This window comes from Rana temporaria, chromosome 2 (genome assembly GCF_905171775.1).
Source record: "Rana temporaria chromosome 2, aRanTem1.1, whole genome shotgun sequence".
In the NCBI taxonomy this organism is placed as follows: Eukaryota; Metazoa; Chordata; class Amphibia; order Anura; family Ranidae; genus Rana; species Rana temporaria.
The window spans coordinates 516156095-516176876 of NC_053490.1; the positions used below are offsets into that span (position 1 = coordinate 516156095).

General features: G+C 45.4%; 1 protein-coding gene and 1 long non-coding RNA gene across 4 annotated transcripts in view; one reads left to right on the forward strand and one right to left on the reverse strand.

The window, feature by feature from the left end:
- PRDM15 (PR/SET domain 15) overlaps window positions 1–20782 on the reverse strand; it is a 75962-nt gene that overhangs the window by 23150 nt on the left and 32030 nt on the right. For 2 of the 3 annotated variants that reach the window (XM_040339022.1, XM_040339020.1), the window contains exons 10-15: window positions 19155–19336; window positions 18395–18489; window positions 15299–15386; window positions 12170–12337; window positions 11171–11230; window positions 8135–8229 (exon numbers count right to left, since the gene is read on the reverse strand). In XM_040339022.1, coding sequence (XP_040194956.1) covers window positions 8135–8229; window positions 11171–11230; window positions 12170–12337; window positions 15299–15386; window positions 18395–18489; window positions 19155–19336 — 688 coding nt within the window. The remainder of the gene's footprint in view (window positions 1–8134; window positions 8230–11170; window positions 11231–12169; window positions 12338–15298; window positions 15387–18394; window positions 18490–19154; window positions 19337–20782) is intronic. The other variant, XM_040339021.1, reaches the window with a different exon arrangement.
- Window positions 9944–10691, forward strand: LOC120927983. Its single transcript, XR_005747158.1, has 3 exons — window positions 9944–10095; window positions 10257–10415; window positions 10553–10691. It is a non-coding gene; the product is annotated as an uncharacterized LOC120927983 (long non-coding RNA).

Here is a 20782-nt window from a genome sequence, read left to right on the forward strand (position 1 = left end):
TGCGGTGATTGCATTCTATTGTCTAGTGTGTTAATTAAAGCGGAGTTCCGGACACAATTTCACTTTTTAAATATAAATACCCCTGTAATACACAAGCTTAATGTATTCTAGTAAAGTTAGTCTGTAAACTAAGGTCCGTTTTGTTAGGTTGTTACAGCATTTAGACACTTTATAAAATAGAAATTGACTGGGGCCATCTTAAGTGTGGGCATCATGAACCCAGACTGTATGACTTCCTGGATTTCAGCCTTGCAGATCTTGCACATGCTCAGTGCTGCACAAGCAGTGTAATAGGGGTCAGATCAGGTTTCAGCACCTGTACTGTCCAAGTCACATGATTCTTCGAGACTGGGGAGTGCACAGACTCCTGGAAAGTTACACCCACTACATTCCCAGGAGTCTGTGCGGTGTAGGTTAGGAAGTATTAAGCACCTAGGTGCAGGAAGAGGGAAGATTAACTATTCTGCCTAGCAACAACACTTTGAAGGCATCTAAAAAAAAAAAAAAATTTCTTAAAGGACGGATGACATTTTTTTAAAACTACTGATGTAATGTTATATTCATGGGTGGAACTCCACTTTAAGCCTGGCTCCTAAGATATTTCATGGTGCTATGCTAACTAACCCTGCATTGTGTGAAAGTTCTATTGATGCTAATATGTGTTGTGAGTTAACACACTCTAAAAGTCATGATGTCTGCCATGTCAGCTACAGTAATTACTCATGTAGATGCAGTGCCAGAAAGTCTGACTTACATCTAAAATAATGTGTATTGAAGTTCCTTGTGTCATGTTGTGGGTGGAGTCGAGTCATTGTCCAGATTTGGTTTCTAACTGTACCATTAAAGTATTCATTCGTTTGGAACCAGAGAACAGAGCTGTGTGTCTCGTTATTCTGGGGAATTCTTATGGATCGTGTCTGCTGGATTGTGGAGTGTCGGATAAGCTGTCTTGGGTTGGTGGAATGGAATATCGTAAACGGCATTAACCCCCTGACCGTTACACTTACAATCTAGAATGATGCTCTATTCAGGTCAGTGTTACCTTACAGCTCACCATCTGGTTTTCTACTTGAGCAACAGGAACTCCGGTATGTAATGGAAGATAACAGAAGAAACCCAAGAAAGGACATTGCTAGGAGCAGGGCTGTGGAGTCGGTAGATAAATGTTCCGACTCCGACTCCTCAGTTTTATGTACTTCCGACTCCCCGACTCCTTTGTATTAATATGCGAATGTATTTTATACATTCCTTGAGGGAAAGAAACGCAACCTACCACAGGACTACTGGCTGGGAAGCCAACAGTCTACTGTATTGCACAGTTTAAGCAAAAGACAAACACAATGAAAACAATCAAGTGGCTGGATAGTAGCAGCAGGCATAAACATCAGGAACAGGATCTTTACCAGTTCAAAAATACAAACCACATTATTTGGTTGTTTTAGAACAAAAACAAAGCTTATCTATAATGAACCAAAAACAAAATGTGTAAAACCTAGAAATGGTTTATATTAATCTTGAAATGTAGTTATAGGCTTAGCAAATGCAAATCCATTCAATGTAGAGTTCTAAGGAAGAGAATTGCCTCTGCCAGATCCTCTTTCATAGAGGCTCTTAAGTCAGACTTTATTATTTTTAGGGCTGAAAATAATCTTTCGACACTGACTTGGGTGGGTGGCATTGCAGTAACTATTCTGGCCACATCACTAACGATCTCTGGATAAACAAGGATGGCTTCTTCAACAGTAAGTTTTGATGAGCAATCATACTTTTCAACTTCTTTTAGTGCTTTATAAAACTCCTGTTGGAATTTTTTTATTTGGACACTTACTGGTTCTCTAACATGCGTTCCCTGTAAAAGCAGAACACAACACTATGAAACGTATAAGTATTGCAGCTCCTAATTGTGCGTTGCGTGCCATATAGTGAAGCACATGAAAAGCATGCTTCTTCACGGTCACTTAACGTGTTCGTTTTGCGGTTACGTGAGGCACTGCATGCATTGGTCTTTATTCTTACAGTAGAGAAGTCATTAATTATAACTTTTTGTGAATTGGGACATTTAAACTTGCTTTTTTTTAATTTTTTTTATTCCAATCTAAATTTAGTAGGAGTCGGAGTCGGTGCATTGTTTGCCGACTCCGACTCCAGATACCCAAAATTTCCCCCGACTCCGACTCCTCGACTCCGACTCCACAGCCCTGGCTAGGAGGGAGACATTGGGAGAACACGGCTATCATAGTGAATATTGGCCTGTACCCGTAGGCAATTGCAACATTCCAGCCGTGGTGAAACTACAAACCCCATAACGCTTCTGCCTGTAGTCATGCAAGGTGTTTCATCAGATTAGGCGACCCTTCAGATTTTTTTTTTTTTTTAACGGAAGTGACATTCCGTTGCCGCCATCTTGCTACACCCTGCACTCCTCCACAGTATGGCTACAGAGAGAAGGTGGCAAGTGGACATCATGTGACACCCACCGGAGTCATGCATTTCACACTTATTTTTACCAGTAAACAGCTTCTATAGTGAAATACAATATTTAAAAAATCAGTCTGACTGTTTAGAAGTTGAATTTTAAAAAGCAGCGGCAAGCCTGCTGATCTCATGCCGCGTACACACGGTCAGAATTTCCGATGAAAAAAAAGTACTGTATTTTTCGGTGTATATCATGACTGGGCGTATAAGACGACGCCCTAATTTTCCAGGAAAAATTTTGGTTATGGGATATACTCGCCATATAAGACTACCCCCTTCCTACTAGTCTTTCTGGAAGCTGACAGAAACAGGCTTTTTCAAATCTCACTGTGCCATTACATTACATGCCTCACTGTGCCATCACTTGCTCTCACTGTGCCATCACTTGCTCTCACTGTGCCATTACATTACATGCCCCCACTGTGCCATCACTTGCCCTCACTGTGCCTGAACTTGCTCCTCAATGTGCCATCACTTGCCCCTCACTGTGCAAACAGTGCAATTACTCACGTTTTTTTTAATCGACTACCAGGCCGTGACAGTCTTCGTGCTGCGAGCGTCAATGATTTGAAAGCCGCGCCTTCTCCTCAGACTATCCTGTGATTGGCGGAACACAAATTTTCCCAGCAGCGCCTCTGTTCTGTGTTCTGCCTATCACGGACGTCTTCTTATCTCGTCCGAGGATGAGAAGGCATCTGTGATAGGAGGAACACAGAACAGAGGCGCTGCTGGGAAGATTTGTGTTCCGCCTATCACAGGGCACTCTGAGGAGAAGGAGCGTCTTTTAAATCATTGACGCTCGCAGCATGGAGACCGTGCATTTTTTTGCATCCAGAAAGTCGTCTTATACGCCGGAAAATACGGTAGACAGAATTTTCATCATCGGATATTCCGACCGTGTGTATGCCCCATCTGACTTTTTCTGTCGGAAATTCCCGACGGACTTAGAAAGAGAACATTCCGTTCGTCTGTATGGAATTCCGACAGAGAAAAGAAAAAACAAACACACGCATGCTCAGAAACAATTTGATGCATGCTCGGAAGCATTGAACTTCATTTTTCTCGGCTTGTCGTAGTGTTGTACGTCACCGCATTCTTGACGGTCGGAATTTGGTGTGACCGTGTGTATGCAAGACAGCTTGAGCGGAATTCCGACGGAAAAAAAACGGTCGTGTGTATGGGGCATTACAAGTTTTCAAATCTGACAAAACATTGAAAGAATGTCAAAACAGTGTGACAAATTTCAAAACACTGTGGCCCGGATTCAGATAGGAGTTACGACGGCGTATCTCCGGATACGCCGTCGTAACTCTTGAGTTGCGGGGTCGTATCTATGCGACTGATTCATAAAATCAGTTACACATAGATTTCCCTAAGATCCGACCGGCGTAAGTGTCTTACACCGTCGTATCTTAGGCTTCATATTTACGCTGGCCGCTAGGTGGCGCTTCCGTTGATTTACGCAAGGAATATGCAAATTAGGTAGATACGCCGATTCAGAAACATACTTCCGCCCGGCACATTTTTTTTACGTCGTTTACGTAAGTTTTTTTCCGGCGTAAGGTTACCCCTGCTATATGAGGGGTATCCTATGTTAAGTATGGACGTCGGGCCAGCGTCGTATTTTCCGTTGATTACGTCGTTTGCGTAAGTCGTTCGCGAATAGGGCTGGGCGTAATTTACGTTCATGTCGAAAGCATTGGCTTTTTGCGGGTTAATTTGGAGCATGCGCACTGGGATACGTTCATGGACGGCGCATGAGCCGTTCGTAAAAAACGTCAAATACGCGGGGTCACATTTAAATAAAACACGCCCACATCATCCACATTTGAATTAGGCGGGCTTACGCCGGACCACATACGCTACGCCGCCTTAACTTAGGGCGCAAGTTCTTTCTGAATACGGAACTTGCGCCCTAATTTTAGGTGGCGTAACGTATCTGAGATACGTTACGCCCGCCGATACACAATTGTATCTGAATCCAGGCCTGCATGTCACTATATAAGCTGAGTTTACGGTTATAAAATGTGTGAAATGCAGGACTCTGGTGGGTGGAATAAGATGTCCGCTTGCCGCCTTCTAACAGTATCCTTACTGCAGCAGAGTGAGGGGTGTAGCAAGATGGCGGCGACGGATGTCACTTCCGTTACAAAATCTGACGAAACACAGGTCGCTGTCAGTCTTGCAATGTTCATGGGACTTGTAGTTCAACAGTTAAGGTGCTGAGGTTACCTTCCCCTGGTCTACACAGTCTTCTCCACACCCAGCCTGCACAAGCCAAGTGTATGTCAGTTCTTCTTGTGAGAATTGCTCCCTGGTCTGCTTCTAATTAGCTGGCAGAACAACCAATCGTTTAGCACTCCTGTCTTGCAGTATAGAAGACCTGGGTTCAAAGTAAACCTATGTAAGGTTTTAAACTTTAAAAAGCAAACTTCCAACCCAAGAGTTGACTACAAAGATTCCCACCATTTCCTTTATTAGAAGTTTCACTTTGTTACTGTAATACTTGACTTGTAGGCCACATTCTAAAGAGCCATTTCCCTTTCCTCTGAAAATGCCCTTACTGTAAGGTGACCAGATTTTTTTAATGAAATCCGGGGACATATTTTTTCTTTACTAGTAATAGTAACAATCAGCGACTCTCTGCCCGTCACCGCCCGCCTCACAGCCTCTCATGTCTTACTCTTCGGGCCCCCGGCTACTACTGGATGGGGAGTAGAGGAAGATCACTCCGCCAGGGAAGGCAAGGAGAGGCAGGTGGCTGGCCAGGATTTGAGCCAAGGCAGAAGAACATGAGAGCGAAGCTAAATGGGCCCGAAACTGAAGAAATATTTCCTCCGCTCCGACCAGCACATGATCATCAGAAAGGGGCACAGATAAATGGGAAAAATACAACCCCCCTATGCTAGTAGGCACAGCGGAGCCGGGGGGTGTAATTCAATTTTTTTTTATTTTAATTCTGCACTGACTGTCTTTGAAATTGCCCCTGCCCCCTATTAAATCCAATCTGGGGACAAAACTAGGGACAGACTTGGTCTGGGGACAGTGTCCTCAATCAGGGGACTGTCCCCTGAAACTGGGGATGTCTGGTCACCCTACCTTACTGGCTACTGGAGACTTGCTCCCTGTACATGAGCTGGATTGGCAGGGCTGTGCCCACACTGCACAGGTCAACTGCTCGTTTTTGTCTTGGGCAGGCATATCCAAAGTCCGGCCCGCGTTCTGGTTTTGGACGGCCCGCCTGGTAATTTTGGCATGTATATATGATTTGTGGCCCCCAACGAATCCCCGAGCTCCAGGGGCCACAAAAGATTAATATGCTAGCTGCCTTGGGGGGAGACGTGAGGGGGCGGGATGAGTGCCGTACATACAGGAGAGGAGTATTTCCTGTTTACATGGCATCCTGTGTAAAAAGAAGTCCCGTCTCCTGCACTGCCATTGGACGCCTGTTCTGTCCATCATAGGAGGCAGGACTTTCTATTAGAGGCCACAGAGAAAACAGAAGTTTCTCCTGTATGTCTGTTGGTGTTCGTCTCGCCCCCTCCCTGTCTCCTGCAGATGGGCTTGAATCAGGCTGCATTCGTGGCAATGGGGGGGGGGTTGCATTCATGGCAACGGGGGGGGGGGGGGGTGCATTCATGGCAACGGGGGTGCATTCATGGCAACGGGGGTGTGCATATGGGCACTGATCCTTATTTTGCTTCACAGTTCTTTATTTAAAAATGTAAGATTTTTTTCCTGAAACTTCCTTTTTAATGTGAAGGCGTGTTATAAGCCGATAAATACGGTATATCCAAAAAACACGCCCAAGCTCATCTCTTCACCACACAGCCACAAAGGCAAGAGAATTCTTGTTGGGCCGTGTATTAGTGCTAGGACGAACACACTTTATTTTACACTAATTTTAACAATGTCAGGCGAAATGGTCGGCCCTCAAGCATGTTCACTTCACCAAATCTGGCCCTCTTTGAAAAAAAAAAAAAAAAGTTTGGACACCCCTGATCTAGGGAATTGGAGAAAAATGTATGTTCACCCATCCTTCTGCTCCATCTGCAAATGGCGCTCCCCACAATCCAGCAGTGAACTGTTCCTGACCTCCTCTCGTCCAGGAATGGAGGAGGAACTCATGGCATTTGAAAAAAAAAATTCTCCCTGGAGTTCAGCTTTAAATCTTGTTACATTGGAGAGAAATTCATTTGGCAGTGGAGGCTAAGTAGGAGTTTTTCATCAAGAGCAGGTCTTCGCGCCAGCACAAGACAAGGTTTAATATAGACAGTGGCCTAGATTCAAGAAGCAATTGCGTCTGCGTAACCATAGTTACGCAGCGAATTTGCTTACTTGCGCCGGCGTTACGAATGCTCCCGATTCAGGAACCTCGTTACGCCGACGGCAGCCTAAGATATGAATGGCATAAGGCTTCTTATGCCATCGTATCGTAGGCTGCATTCTTACGATGGCCGCTAGGGGGCGTTCCCATAGTGGTCAGCGTATAGTATGCAAATTGCATACTAACGCTGATTCACAACGTTACGCGAGCCCTGCGCAGTTTACATTGTTTCCGTCCGTCGGGTTTCGCGTAAGGCTGCTCCTGCTAATAGCAGGGGCAGCCAATGTTACGTATACCCGTCGTTCCCGCGTCGAAGTTTACATTTTACGTCGTTTGCGTAAGTGAATCGTGAATGGCGCTGGACGCCATTCACGTTCACTTTGAAGCAAATGACGTCCTTGCGACGTCATTTGCCGCAATGCACGTCGGAAAAGTTTCCCAACGGAGCATGCGCCCTACGCTCGGCGCGGGAACGCGCCTAATTTAAATGATTCCCGCCCCCTACGGGATCATTTAAATTGCGCTCGCTTACACCGGGCATTTTGCCGGAGCGCCCACGCAATTTACGGAGCTACTGCTCCGTGAATCAAGGGTAGCGCAGATAATTTGCGGGGGCGCAGGGCAAAAACGGTGCCCTGCGCCTACGTAAAAACTGCGCAAAGCTACCTGAATCTACCCCATTGGTAGAAGCTTGCAGTGACCATGTTCAGTCCAAGTCTGATGTTCAAGGTCTTCAAAGTGATCAATCAGAAAAAACGGACTAGGGCAGGCTCTACGTTCTTCAATTTAGCACGGCAACCTTAGAAATCTTCATAGCCACGTCTTTCCTTTTAACCAACCAAAACATATTTTTGTGATCTCTCGCCTTGACTATTGTAACTCCCTTTTCATAGGCCTACCTCTCCATAGGCTATCCACTCTTCAGTCCATTGTGAATGCTGCTGCCAGACTTATCCACCTTACCAACCGCTCAGTGTCTGCTAATCCTTGCCGCCAATCCCTACACTGGCTCCCGACTGTGCAACATATTAAATAAAATAAAAAAAACAACTAACATACAAAACCATTCACAACTCTGCTCTGAGCTACATCACCAATCTGGTCTCCAAATATCACCCAAACCTTCCTCTCCACTCCTAAAACCTCCTGCTCCCTCGTCTTTTCCTCCAGTCCTCGTAACTACCTTTTGTACCACTTGCCCCACCCTATTAGATGATATTATAACTGTACTGTCTCCCCGTCTTATATTGTAAAGAGTTGCACAAACACTTGGCGCTATATAAATCCTGTATTATACCAACAACAATAATAATAATGGTAACAAGGACTCACTTTCCCACACACAGGACACGCAGATGGTTCCTTCTTGTATTTTATGGAGTTATCGGTTGCCTGTTGGATGGACTCCCGTTTTACCCTCCTCACACCTGCAGGAGACGTCACCCAGGATAGAAAAAAAAAAATCTCTATTGACATGCTGGAAAAAATATATTCATAAATTAGACTTAAATACAGAATTCTAAATTTGAAAGTCTAACTGAACTTCTTTGTTCATATTTTGTGTCCGAGGCTTACAACCACAAATGCAGCTGTTGGTTTTTTCACTGTAAAGAACGTGCTGTGAAATAGGTCAATGGACAGGAATAAAACTATGAGCATTATTATGGAGTTGGCCTTAATTTACAAATTTTAACAGCCTCCAATCTCCAGGGGAAGACTTTACACAAGATTTTGGAGTGCATCTGTGGGAATTTTCCGGAGATCACCTTCAGGAGATCACAGTCTTTACGTGACAAATTAGTGCATAGTCACCACTGTTCAAAAACCAAACCCAGAGTTGGCCTGGTGGGTACCCAACCATGCCACGACTGTTCATTTTGTGGATTCGTCCATTCTGCAGCATCTATTTTGCTGCCGAATGGACGCATCCACAAACCTTCATTTTTTGCCACTTGTCAATCTGTGGGGATTGTTTATATTATGACATGTGAGTGCGGATCATTTTACATAGGAAAAACAAAGCGTCCCTTTTTTCACAGGATCAGGGATCATGTGAGCCTGATAAATAAAAAAAAGATGGAAAGTCAGATTAGCCTCCATGTAGGAATCCATCATAATTTCAATGCCACAAAAATGAAGTTCTTTGCTTTGGAGCACATACCCCTCGGTGAGAGAGGGGGTGATTATGACAAATTGTTACTACAGCGTGAGGCTAGGTGGATCCATTCATTGTCCGCCCTGCATCCCCCGGGCTTGAATGAGGCTTTTAGTTTCAAGCCCTTTCTATAGGTATTTTTGTTACCCTATTTTTATATTTATTTTTTATTTCATATAGCTTTTTTCATTTATTCATCCATTATTCATTTTCATTTGTTTTTGATTTATTTTTTCGGGTTTCAACCCTGAAATCTTCTCTCCTCCTTCCTTTTTCTACTATGGAGGGTTTATGTTGTTTGAAAAAATATTTTGTTCTTTATTGTTTGGGGGTTTTTTTTCACCCCTTAAGAACGATATGATTGTGCACAATGTCAAAACCATGTATTTCACTGTTAAATAGGAGGTAACAGTTTCTATTTCTTACAGCAGGGGGCGCACCTTGATCCTCAACAAGGTCTGTAATAGACCGTTTTTGTGCAATACAACACACCCAAATAGATCTTTATAGGCGAATTATCCCACTTTTTAATGTTGTCATTTTCATGAATTGATGCACCCCCAGATTTTCATCATCAAGTCCCCTGAAAAAACCATAGGGACACGTAGGACCACTATACTTTTCCAGGGTGGCTGGATCCCTTGGCTTATAGTGGTCCTATTTAATTTACCCCCCGTTTTTGTTTCTCTCGTTTTTTGTCTCCCCTGCTCCTTTAAGTCAGCTGGTTTAGTTATTTACCTGCCGCACACAGCGGTGGCGGCCACCAATACAAACCATCTTAGAAGGGCAAATGTTCTCTTACTCTAGATGGCGGCATGCATGTCCGCTGTTAAATAAACAAACAATTACAGAAGGGCAAACCGCCCATATCCAAGATGGCAGCTTGGTCTCCAAGTACATCTGATATTTCACACACCCACTGACATGTCAGCTGACACCCAGCTGGGAGAGGCATCATGGGAACAATAGGGAGGTCATGTGTCCCCGCCAGAGCGTACGCCATTGGCTGGCACCCGCTCTGCTGTGAAATATAAAGCGTGGCTGTGCTAGCCACAAATGTCAGTCTGCATTTAAACAATCAACAAGCAGCACACATGCTGCAGGCTCTGGGAAACACGGACCATTGCAACACTAAGCGGTATGTCCTTTAATTGTTTTTACTCTGTTCAATAGGTGTTTTTTCTTAAACACCCTTGGTTCATTGAGCAGAGTTTATTATTAATTAATTTAACCCTATAAATTGGGGAGAAACAGTGAGACTGATTGATTTTTGGTTTCTTTGTTTTTCTTTCTCATTAGATTGAATTTCTTACATCTCAATAGAAACACAGGTTCCTTGTATTTTGAGGCCATATACGTCATCGCAATGGAGGCCATCTAGTGGTTGCTTTTGGTTACTCAGGCCCACTGATTTATGTCAGTCCAATTGATTCAGCTTTTTGTTTAAAATCCTAAAAGGTAAATATTATTACTTTCTATAAAGATGAACCTATCTTTTTGAATTTTTCTTTTATGAAATTTTCTTGAGAGTTCATCCCCACAATGATTCAAGTATAAAGAGCCTTATATAGCTTTATATTGATTATGGTTTTCAGGGACTGTTTGGTGCATCAATCTTGAAATGATCTTCTTAGGATGATCCGAAAGAAGGTTTCCATCCACTTGATTGACTCATTTTGATGCGTTTTTACTTTTAATTTGACAAGTTGAGGTAAGTTCTTGTTGCGCTTCCCTTCTGCTGAAATATTTAATAATTAGGAACTGCTATATTGTCATATATTGATTGTCCACTTTATTATTTTCCTTGGATATTTCTATCTTTAAAATTTCATATCACAAAATTTTTTTTTGTTAATTTATACAAACTCTACAGAATTGTATTCATTATTGCTTTTGCAATGACCATTGATGTATATTGATTTCTTTTTTGATCCATTACAGTTCAGTTCTAACATCACTCCTGAAGAAGCTCTCACGAGCGAAACATGTAGAGAGAACTGCAACAAGTTGTTATGTGGAACTGAAGTTTCTATGTTATACACTTCAGCTGGTCTTGTATTGATTTCTATATATATATTTTTGTACTATTTAAAATTTTTATTAAAAAAATCTTTTCTATTTTTCTAAAAACCATTGTGTCTTTCACAATCTATTTGCACCGCATAATAGTCCCAGGGTCCCCAGGTACCCTACTTCCCTCTTTTTATACATACCATTAATGGGATGAGGTGCTTTTTCAATCTGAGGATCTGTTTGTCCATATAAATACTGTGCTGTGGAATAGGTCAATGGACAGGAATAAAACGATGAGCATTATTATTGAGTTGGCCTTAATTTACAAATTTAAACAGCCTCCAATCTCCAGGGGAGACTTTACACAAGATTTTGGAGTGCATCTGTGCCCATTCAGCCAAAACAGCATTTGCAAAACATCTGGTACTGATGTTAGATGACAAGACCTGACTCACAATCACCCTTTAAAGTGGAGTTTCACCCCAAAGTGAAACGATCGCTTATACGCGCCCCCCTGCCCCCCTTCTGGTGCCACATTTGCCACTTTTCAGGGAGGAGGGGGGGGGGCCTGGTTTTGACAGGTCCCCTTCCTGAGAGTTTGGCCCCCTCCTCCTTCCTCCGCCGCCGGGTCAATTAGAAAGCACAGTGCTCTTTGTTGATGCGCAGTACGGCAAGGCTTCACTACCGGGTTCATTTACCAGGAATGGCAGTGGCAGCACCCGTCGATCCGAAGATTGGCTATGGTGCCGACATCACTGGCTCCCTGGACAGGCAAGTGCCCTAATATTAAAAGTCAGCAGCTACAGTATTTGTATCTGATGACTTACATTTTTTCACTCTGGCTGGACCGCCTCTTTAATTTCATCCCAGAGGTGTTCTATCAGGATGAGGTCAGGGCTCTGTGCAGGACACTCAAGTCCCTTCACCCCAAACTCAAGCCATGTCTTTATAGAGTTGGCTTTGTACACAGGAGCACAGTCCTGTTGGTACAGAAACTGTTGATACAAAGTTGGAAAAAAGCACAAATATCTAAAATGCCTTTGTATGCTTTAGAATTAACAGTACTGTACCCTTAACTTGAACACAATCTGGAGGGGCGCCCACATACAGCGGGTAGGTGCGACGGTCAGGCGGCCACAAATTTTTAAGCAAATACTGTGTACGATTTTGTTTGCCATCTTTGTAGAAGAGAATTGTACCTTCCAGGTGCCTCCGTTGATGATCCAACATGACGTCTCTCCTGTAGAAGAGCTTATTACACACCTCGCAGGCAAACTTCTTCTCCCCATGTTTCTTCTTGTGCTTGGAGAGGTTGCTGTTGGTGGAGAAGAATCTGTAGCACATTTCACACTGAAAGGACTTGTCGTCTGTGAAAGAAAAAAGGAGAAACTGGCAAATAAAGACTCTATAAAGTCAAAGCTCCCGTTATTAATGTACCTCAGCTATCACCCACATTGCCATGGTATACAGCAAGGGTCTCACAACTTTCTAAACATGGGAAAATGTTCCATCATTGGTGGGATGAAACAATACCTCAGGCTGGTGGTCCGTGGGAGTTAAAAAAAAAAAAAAAAAAAAAAAACATAAGGAGCCGCCGCTGGGGTGGCGCAGGGGAGAAATAAGGAGCCGCCGCTGGGGTGGCGGGGGGGAAATAAGGAGCCGCCGCTGGGGTGGCGCGGGGGAGAAATAAGGAGCCGCCGCTGGGGTGGCGCGGGGGAGAAATAAGGAGCCGCCGCTGGGGAGAAATAAGGAGCCGCCGCTGGGGTGGCGCGGGGGAGAAATAAGGAGCCGCCGCTGGGGTGGCGCGGGGGAGAAATAAGGAGCCGCCGCTGGGGTGGCGCGGGGGAGAAATAAGGAGCCGCCGCCGCTGGGGAGAAATAAGGAGCCGCCGCTGGGGAGGCGCGGGGGAGAAATAAGGAGCCGCCGCTGGGGAGAAATAAGGAGCCGCCGCTGGGGAGGCGCGGGGGAGAAATAAGGTGCCGCCGCTGGGGTGGCGCGGGGGAGAAATAAGGAGCCGCCGCTGGGGTGGAGAAATAAGGAGCCGCCGCTGGGGTGGCGCGGGGGAGAAATAAGGAGCCGCCGCTGGGGTGGCGCGGGGGAGAAATAAGGAGCCGCCGCTGGGGTGGCGCGGGGGAGAAATAAGGAGCCGCCGCTGGGGTGGCGCGGGGGAGAAACAGTCTTCCATTGTTTAAATCAGTCGGAGAAATGATGCCTCATTGCTGGTGTCAGTTGAAGCAATAGTGCCTCACTTAACCACTTGCTGACTGCCTCACGACTATATACGTTGACAGAATGGCACGGGCAGGCAAAGTACGTTGCTTTGAATCTACTGCCCAGTGGGCGCACACGTGCCCGCCACGAGCTCCGTCACCATACCGACAGACTCGATGTCCGTCGGTGTCCCGCGATTGTGTCACGGAGAGGACTATGTAAACAAGGCATTTCCCCGCTCTGCCTTGTGACAGGACAGTGATCTACTGCTCCCTGTCATCATGATCACGGTCGTGTCACTTGCAGCCCAGCCCCCTCACAGTTAGAATCACTCCCTAGGACAGGCTAAATCCCTTGATCACCCCCTAGTGTTAACCCCTTCCCTGCCAGTGTCATTTACACAGTAATTAGTGCATTTTTATAGCACCGATCGCTGTGTAAATGACAATGGTCCCAAAATAGTGTCAAAAGTAATGTACCAGTAAAAAAAAAAAAAAAAATATTATAAAAATGCCATAAAACTATCCCCTATTTTGTAAACGCTATAAATAAATGCGCAAACCAATCAATATACGCTTATTGCGATTTTTTACCAAAAATATGTAGAATACGTATCGGCCTAAACTGAGGAAAAACATTTTTTATATATTTTTGGGGGAATATTTATTTTATTATAGCAAAAAGTTAATATTGCTTTTTTTCTAAATTTCCGGTCTTTGTTTATAGCACAAAAAATGTAAACCGCAGAGGCGATCAAATACCACCAAAAGAAAGCTCTATTTGTGGGAAAAAACAGGCGTCAATTTTGTTTGGGTGCAACGTCGCACGACCGCGCAATTGTCAGTTAAAGCGACGCAGTGCCGAATCGAAGAAAAAAATATATATATGGGCAGGTCATTGGGCAGCCAATTTCTCTGGGGCTGAAGTGGTTAATGTCATTGGGAGGAATAGTTCCGAGGCCAGGTAAAGGCAAGCAAAGGTCTGCATCTTTCCAGCAGGCCGCAATTTGGAGACCACTCAGAGGCGGCTCTCTAATTAGGCAAAGAAGGCCTTGCGCTTTCAGGGGCCTCGCGGCCACCTAATTTGCCTGATGTATGTGATAGAATGGGGGGGGGTGGGGTCCCCAGTCAGTGTCCCCAAGCTGGCAGGGTAAGCGGGTCGGGCTGGTAAAGGATTACCATCTTTCTTATAGAACGCTGCCTGCTGCATATGAATTGTAGAGGTGGAGGCGGAGCTGCCGGCCGCTGCTGAACCCACCAGGAGGTAGGGGGGTCGACTGGGTCGGGAGGGGGGCAATTTCGGTCTCTGGCGTTATTTTTTTTAATCGCTTGAATTATTTTTCCCCATTATGGGCGTGATTGGGGCCTCGTGTCCAAGTTTTACCTAAGGCCTCACAAAGCCTAGAGCCGCCTCAGAGCACTGGTATAAAGCATGCGAGTGAATGGAGACTGTGCGGTGTGATCAGAAGAAGCAGAGCCTGGCCAAGACTTCCGGGAAGCAGTGGTGCTCTGCAAAGAAGGGACAGCGAAGCATAAAGGCTTTTGGGGGGGGGGGGGGGGGGGGGAACTGTACTAAAGTACTGCCTTGCTGTCAAATCTCCAATTGTCCTACAACTAAACAAAACCCATTAGGTGAAGCTCGTCCCAACACCCTCAGCTTCTAGATCAGTGGTTCTCAACCTTGGGGTCGAAAGACGATTTGCCAGGGGTCACCAAATCCTGGCCTGTTTCTGAAGCCCACACCGCTCTCCCAGCCTTTTCTCGGCCTGCCCAGCTGGGCTGTTCCTAGAGCCCGCGGCCGCCCACTCAGCCTCTTTGCAGCCATTCAGTTCACGGTATGGCTGGGGGGCAGAAACTATAAGTCAGCTGACTGGTGAGGAAAGTGAAGTGGGAGGGGCTGAAGGAGACCCTATCTCCTAAATTCAGCATAGGTGTCACTGCTGTGAGACACCACACTATGAAAATTATTTTACTGTTAGGGGTCCCCACAATTTGTGAAATGTTATCAAGGGGTCACGACACTAGAAAGGTTAAGAACCACTGTTCTAGATGCTCACATTAGCTTTGTGATATCGGAAGGGTCACATGACAAGTCATGCCAATGAAGGACTCACTAACCTGTCCTGCAGTTGTGGAATTCCAGGAAGGCCTCTAACCTGAACGACTTTTCACAGATGGCGCACCGGTGTCTGTATTCTCCATCACTCTGGGGATGAAAAAGTTGTATTATTACAATTATACTTGGTCTAGTAGTACTGTAATACCGTGCAATGTAAAGACCTCTGCACACAAGGTTAGGCCCCTTTCACACTTGTGCGACCTGAAAGTCGCGCAACTTTGCCGCTACTTGAAGTGATGCCGGTGTAGTCTGGAGGTCTATGGACCGCAAATTGCATCAAAGTCAGACCAAAGTCATGCAGGGGCTACCTTAAAGTTGCACAGATATGAATGGTACTCATTGGAAATCATGGGGTACAACTTGTCATGCTATGAATAAGCATTTAACAATGTAAAACGCGTTAGAAACCTTTAGCTTTTTGTTCACTTTTCATTGCGACTGTACCACTTTGGATTATTTTTGATCAATTTTATCCAATAAAGACGTCATTGAACAAAGTGCGGCAGTCCGGGATTCCTTTTCATCTCATGCACCTGTGCAGAGCCAGCACCTGTCGGTTTCAGTAGGGCGGGAGCAATCCAAGGGATCAGCAGCTTTCAGAGCGGTATTATTCCACTGGGAATGTGCTGCGCTACCCGCACATGCGCAGTAGGGACCCGGGGAGTGAAGCCTCGTCTTCTGCTGCCGACATCACGGGCTCCCTGGACAGGTAAGTGTCCATTTATTAAACGTCAGCAGCTGCAGTGTTTGTAGCTGCTGGCTTTTAATATTTTTTTTTTGCCGGACCTCCTGTTTAAAGCGGAGTTCCACCCAAAAGTGGCATGTAATTTTTTTTTGGGGGGGGGGGGGGGGTTGGGGGCTTCAGTACGAGTGGGACTTCCTGTTCCCCTTCCGCCCAGGGACTGCTTAGGCCAGTGTTTCTCAACTCCAGTCCTCAAGGCGCCCCAGCAGGTCATGTTTTCAGGCTTTCCATTATTTTGCACAGGTGATTTGATCAGTTTCACTGCCTTAGTAATTACCACAGCTGTTTCAATTGAGGGAAATCCTGAAAACATGACCTGTTGGTGCGCCTTGAGGACTGGAGTTGAGAAACACTGGCTTAGGCAACACGTCATATCGCCTACGGCGGCCCCTCCCTGTAGATGATCCGCTGGTACACGTGACAGGTCCCAGGCGATCGCCTGACCACTTAGTGCGCAGCGCCGCTTGCGCAGTGAGTGCCCAGTTGTGAACCTGAAAGCTGTCACCGCTGGGTGCCCACACTAGGAATGGAAGCGCCGGCCGGAGAAGGGGGAGAAGAGCGGAGCTCCGGGCGACGCGTTGCTGGAACGTGGAGCAGGTGAGTGTTTGTTTATTAAAAGCCAGCAGCTACACTTTTTGTAGCTGACTTTTAAAGACATAAAAAAAAGCCTGGAAGTCCCCTTTAATAAAAATTGACAATTATAAAACCTAAGCTGGAAAAATACCACATCCCCAAACCAGGTTTTTTCCGATTGGTTATTGCTGGAACACAGATGACCCCTTAAGTGTACATTTTGCATATTAGAGATTTTAAATAAAAAAAAAAAAATATATAAAAAAAAAAAAAAAAAATCATTGACCCACAGTTTGTAACAGATTTTAGGATACTGGGCTAGATTCAGGCATCTGCGCGCATAGTTACGGCGGCGCAGCGTATTGTATTTACGCTACACCGACGCAACTTACAGGAGCAAGTGCAGTATTCACAAAGCACTTGCTCCGTAAGTTGCGGCGGCGTAGCGTAAATGGGGCCGGCGTAAGCCCACGTAATTCAAATGTGGAAGGGGGGCATGTTTTATGCTAATGTGTGATGACCTGACGTGATTGACGTGTTTTACGAACGGCGCATGCCCCGTCCGTGTACATATGCCAGTGTGCATTGCTCCCAAGTACGCCGCAACAACGTATTGGTTTAGACGTGAACGTAAATTACGTCCAGCCCTATTCGCGAACGACTTATGCAAACGAAGTAAAAAATTCAAAATTAGAAGCGGGAACGACGTTCATACTTAACATTGGCTGCGCCACTTAATCGCAGGAGCAACGTTACGCCAAAAAAGCCTTACGCAAACGACGTAAAAAACTACCGCCGGGCGCACGTACGTTCGTGAATCGACATAACTAGGTAATTTGCATATTCTACACCGAAAACAACGGAAGCGCCTCTAGCGGGCAACGTAATAATGCACACAATTATACGCCGCCGCATGCAAGTTACGTCGGCGGAGGAAGCCGATTTTTTAGACGTATCTGCCTTGGAGAATCGGCGTAACGATACGCTGACGCAGATTTGAAATTACGGTGGCGCATCTGGAGATACGCCGCCGTAAATGCTTGCTGAATCTAGCCCACTGTCTGCATGGGGGCAAGGCCTACATAATAAGAGCTCTACCTTACAAGTATTCCCTGGGTATTTGGCTGCCCTGAGCACACTTCCCGCTGTGTACAAGCACACAGGTGTAATAGAAAGGGCCAGCCTGCCAGTGCTTTGCTGGAATAAAAAAAAAAAAAAGGGGGAAGATTGCTCCCTCTGTACAGAGCCCTGTGTTGATTGTCAACACAGTGCTCTGGGCTGCGATTGGACACAGCCGATCAACAGGTCCCAGCCATGAATCATTGGCTGGGACTTGCTGACAGACTCCCGCAGTGTACGATCACAGCAGGTGCCGGCTGGGGACCCTAAACCCAGCTGCAGGCAGCGACATACCAGTATATTTCTTTGCCTGCGAACTGTCAAATGGTGCAGTAATCGGATTGCATTGGGTGCGAGGACCCATGCGATTCTATTCCAGTACGGACCAAAAAATAAAAGCGTCCTGCACTGTTTTGGTGCAAATGCAATGCGAATTTAGCCATACCATCTGCATGCGATTTGCACAGCGGTGTGGTGCGAATCCCATGCGATGTCCAACATCGCACCAGTGTGAACCCAACCTAAAAGAAAAAAGTTCTCCAAATCTGTAATATACAGATATACATAGAACACAGGCCCCCCTCCACAAGGCGTTATATATATATAAATTATAATTAATTGGATTTTTCACCAATTTCCCTCCATAAAGACAGCCACTCACCTCATTCTTGCTGTGCTTGTAGGATACGTGCTGCTTCAGACTCTCTTTACGGCTGAACAGTTTAGAACATTCTTCACATTTGAACAGCTTGTCACCTGGAAGAAGACAACAGACAGCGCCCCCTAAATTTCAGCAACAGAAAAACTATATACATTTTTTTTTAAATGTATTATCTTTTACAAGAAAATTTTTAATAGTTTATTTTACAATTTTTTAGGGGCCCCATTGGGGGCTTTGGTGAAATATCAGGGATTTAAACAGATCTCTGGTGTCTCACTTTTGAGACAGAGAAAGTGACTGAGGACACAGATCCCCCGGGTCCCTTTCTCTGCAGCCTCAGCTGCACTGGACAGTGAATGAATGGGAAGTGCTCTGTGCTGAGGGGCTTACCATTCATTCACAAACTGAAGCATAATAAAAACACATTTTGGTACGCTTCAGCTATGAATGAACACAGCGAGTGATTGGTTCATTCAGAAAAGGGTGGGCCTCACTCACGGCACTGCTGCCATTCAGAGGAAGCCTTGTTTCCCCCCCCCCCCCCAATAAACCATTCTCTATTTGGACGAGGTGGAGATTGTGACATCGCTGGTTTCTCTTATGTTCATATGAAGGCAATATTTCCGCTAGCCTTGTAGACAAGTAAAGCATAATTAAATATGTAAAACAGAGAGCCAACACATAGCAACCTCAATGTATTTTGGAAACGCAAACACTTGGTGAGTAATGTGGAGCACATAGACACCACTTTTTCACCTACCATGGGATCGGATGTGACGGCTCAGGTTGCTGCTATTTCGGAAAACCTTGGAGCAAACGTTGCACTGGAAGACACGTTTGTGATCGCCGAGCTGACGCACAAATTTTCTTCTCATGCTGTGCCGTGTGCTAGATAGCAGCATCCCCCTCTTCAGAGAATTATTCCCCTGGTGGAAGGCAAACCTGCAAGAAATGAGAATTAATGAACGGTCAAATAAGCCCATATCTGGGATGACGCTTTGTACGCTCCTCCCGGCCTGCTCCGAGCGGGGATTTCTGTGGGGAATAGGCGTTCCTAAGCCAAACGGATTTGATTGACGGGCTGCTAAAGCGCGTCACGCCTTCCGAAAATACTCAAAGTGACACTCGAGTGTTTACGGCGCCTGCCGTGTAGAGCTGACTGCGCAGGCGCCGTAAACATTCGAGCGTCACTTCGGGTATTTTCGGAAGGCGTGACACGCTTTAGCAGCCCGTCAATCAACTCCGCTTGGCTTAGGAACGCCTATACCCGGAAGGAATCCCCGCTCGCAGCCGGATAACAACGGCTGATAAAACGATAAGTAAAAAAATAAAAGAAATAAAAACATACTGCAGATGTCAGCAGTATGCTGGATCTAATGGCAGAAAGTTGATTTTTGGGTGAACCCCCGCTTTAAGACAGCTAAAAGGACCCGGCCAGTTTTTGCGATGCGGCACTGCGTCGCTTTAACTGACAATTGCGCGGTCGTGCGACGTGGCTCCCAAACGAAATTGGCATCCTTTTTTTCCCACAAATAGAGCTTTCTTTTAGTGGTACTTGATCACCTGTGCGGTTTACATTTTTTGCGCTATAAACAAAAATAAAGCGACAATTTTGAAAAAAAAATTCAATAAATATCCCCTAAAAATATATAAAACATTTTTTTTCCCTCAGTTTAGGCCGATACGTATTCTACCTATTTTTGGTAAAAAAAAAATAAAAAAAATTGCAATAAGCGTTTATCGATTGGTTTGCGCAAAATTTATAGCGTTTACAAAATAGGGGATAGTTTTATTGCATTTTTATAATTTTTTTTTTTTTTTTTTTTACTACTAATGGCGGCGATCAGAGATTTTTTTCGTGACTGCGACATTATGGCGGACACTTCGGACAATTTTGACACATTTTTGGGACCATTGTCATTTTTACAGCAAAAAATACATTTAAAATGCATTGTTTATTGTGAAAATGACAGTTGCGGTTTGGGAGTTAACCACAAGGGGGCGCCGATGGGGCTATGTATGACCTCATTTGTGTTTCTAACTGTAGGGGTGTGTGGCTGTAGGTGTGAGGTCATCGATTGTGAATCCCTATAAAAGTGAACACACGATCGATGCAGCCGCCACAGTGAAGAACGGGGAAGCTGTGTTTACACACGGCTCTCCCCGTTCTTCAGCTCCGGGGACCGATCGCGGGACTCCAGCGGCGATCGGGTCCCACGGTCACGGAGCTTCGGACCGGGTCGCGCGCCCGCGACCCCACGGCTGGGCTTAAAGAGCCACGTACGTGGATGTGCCCAGCCGTGCCATTCTGCCAACGTATATGGGCGTGAATGGGTCCTTAAAGCGGAGGTTCACCCTAAAACTTTTTTTTTTTTTTTTTTTTTATGT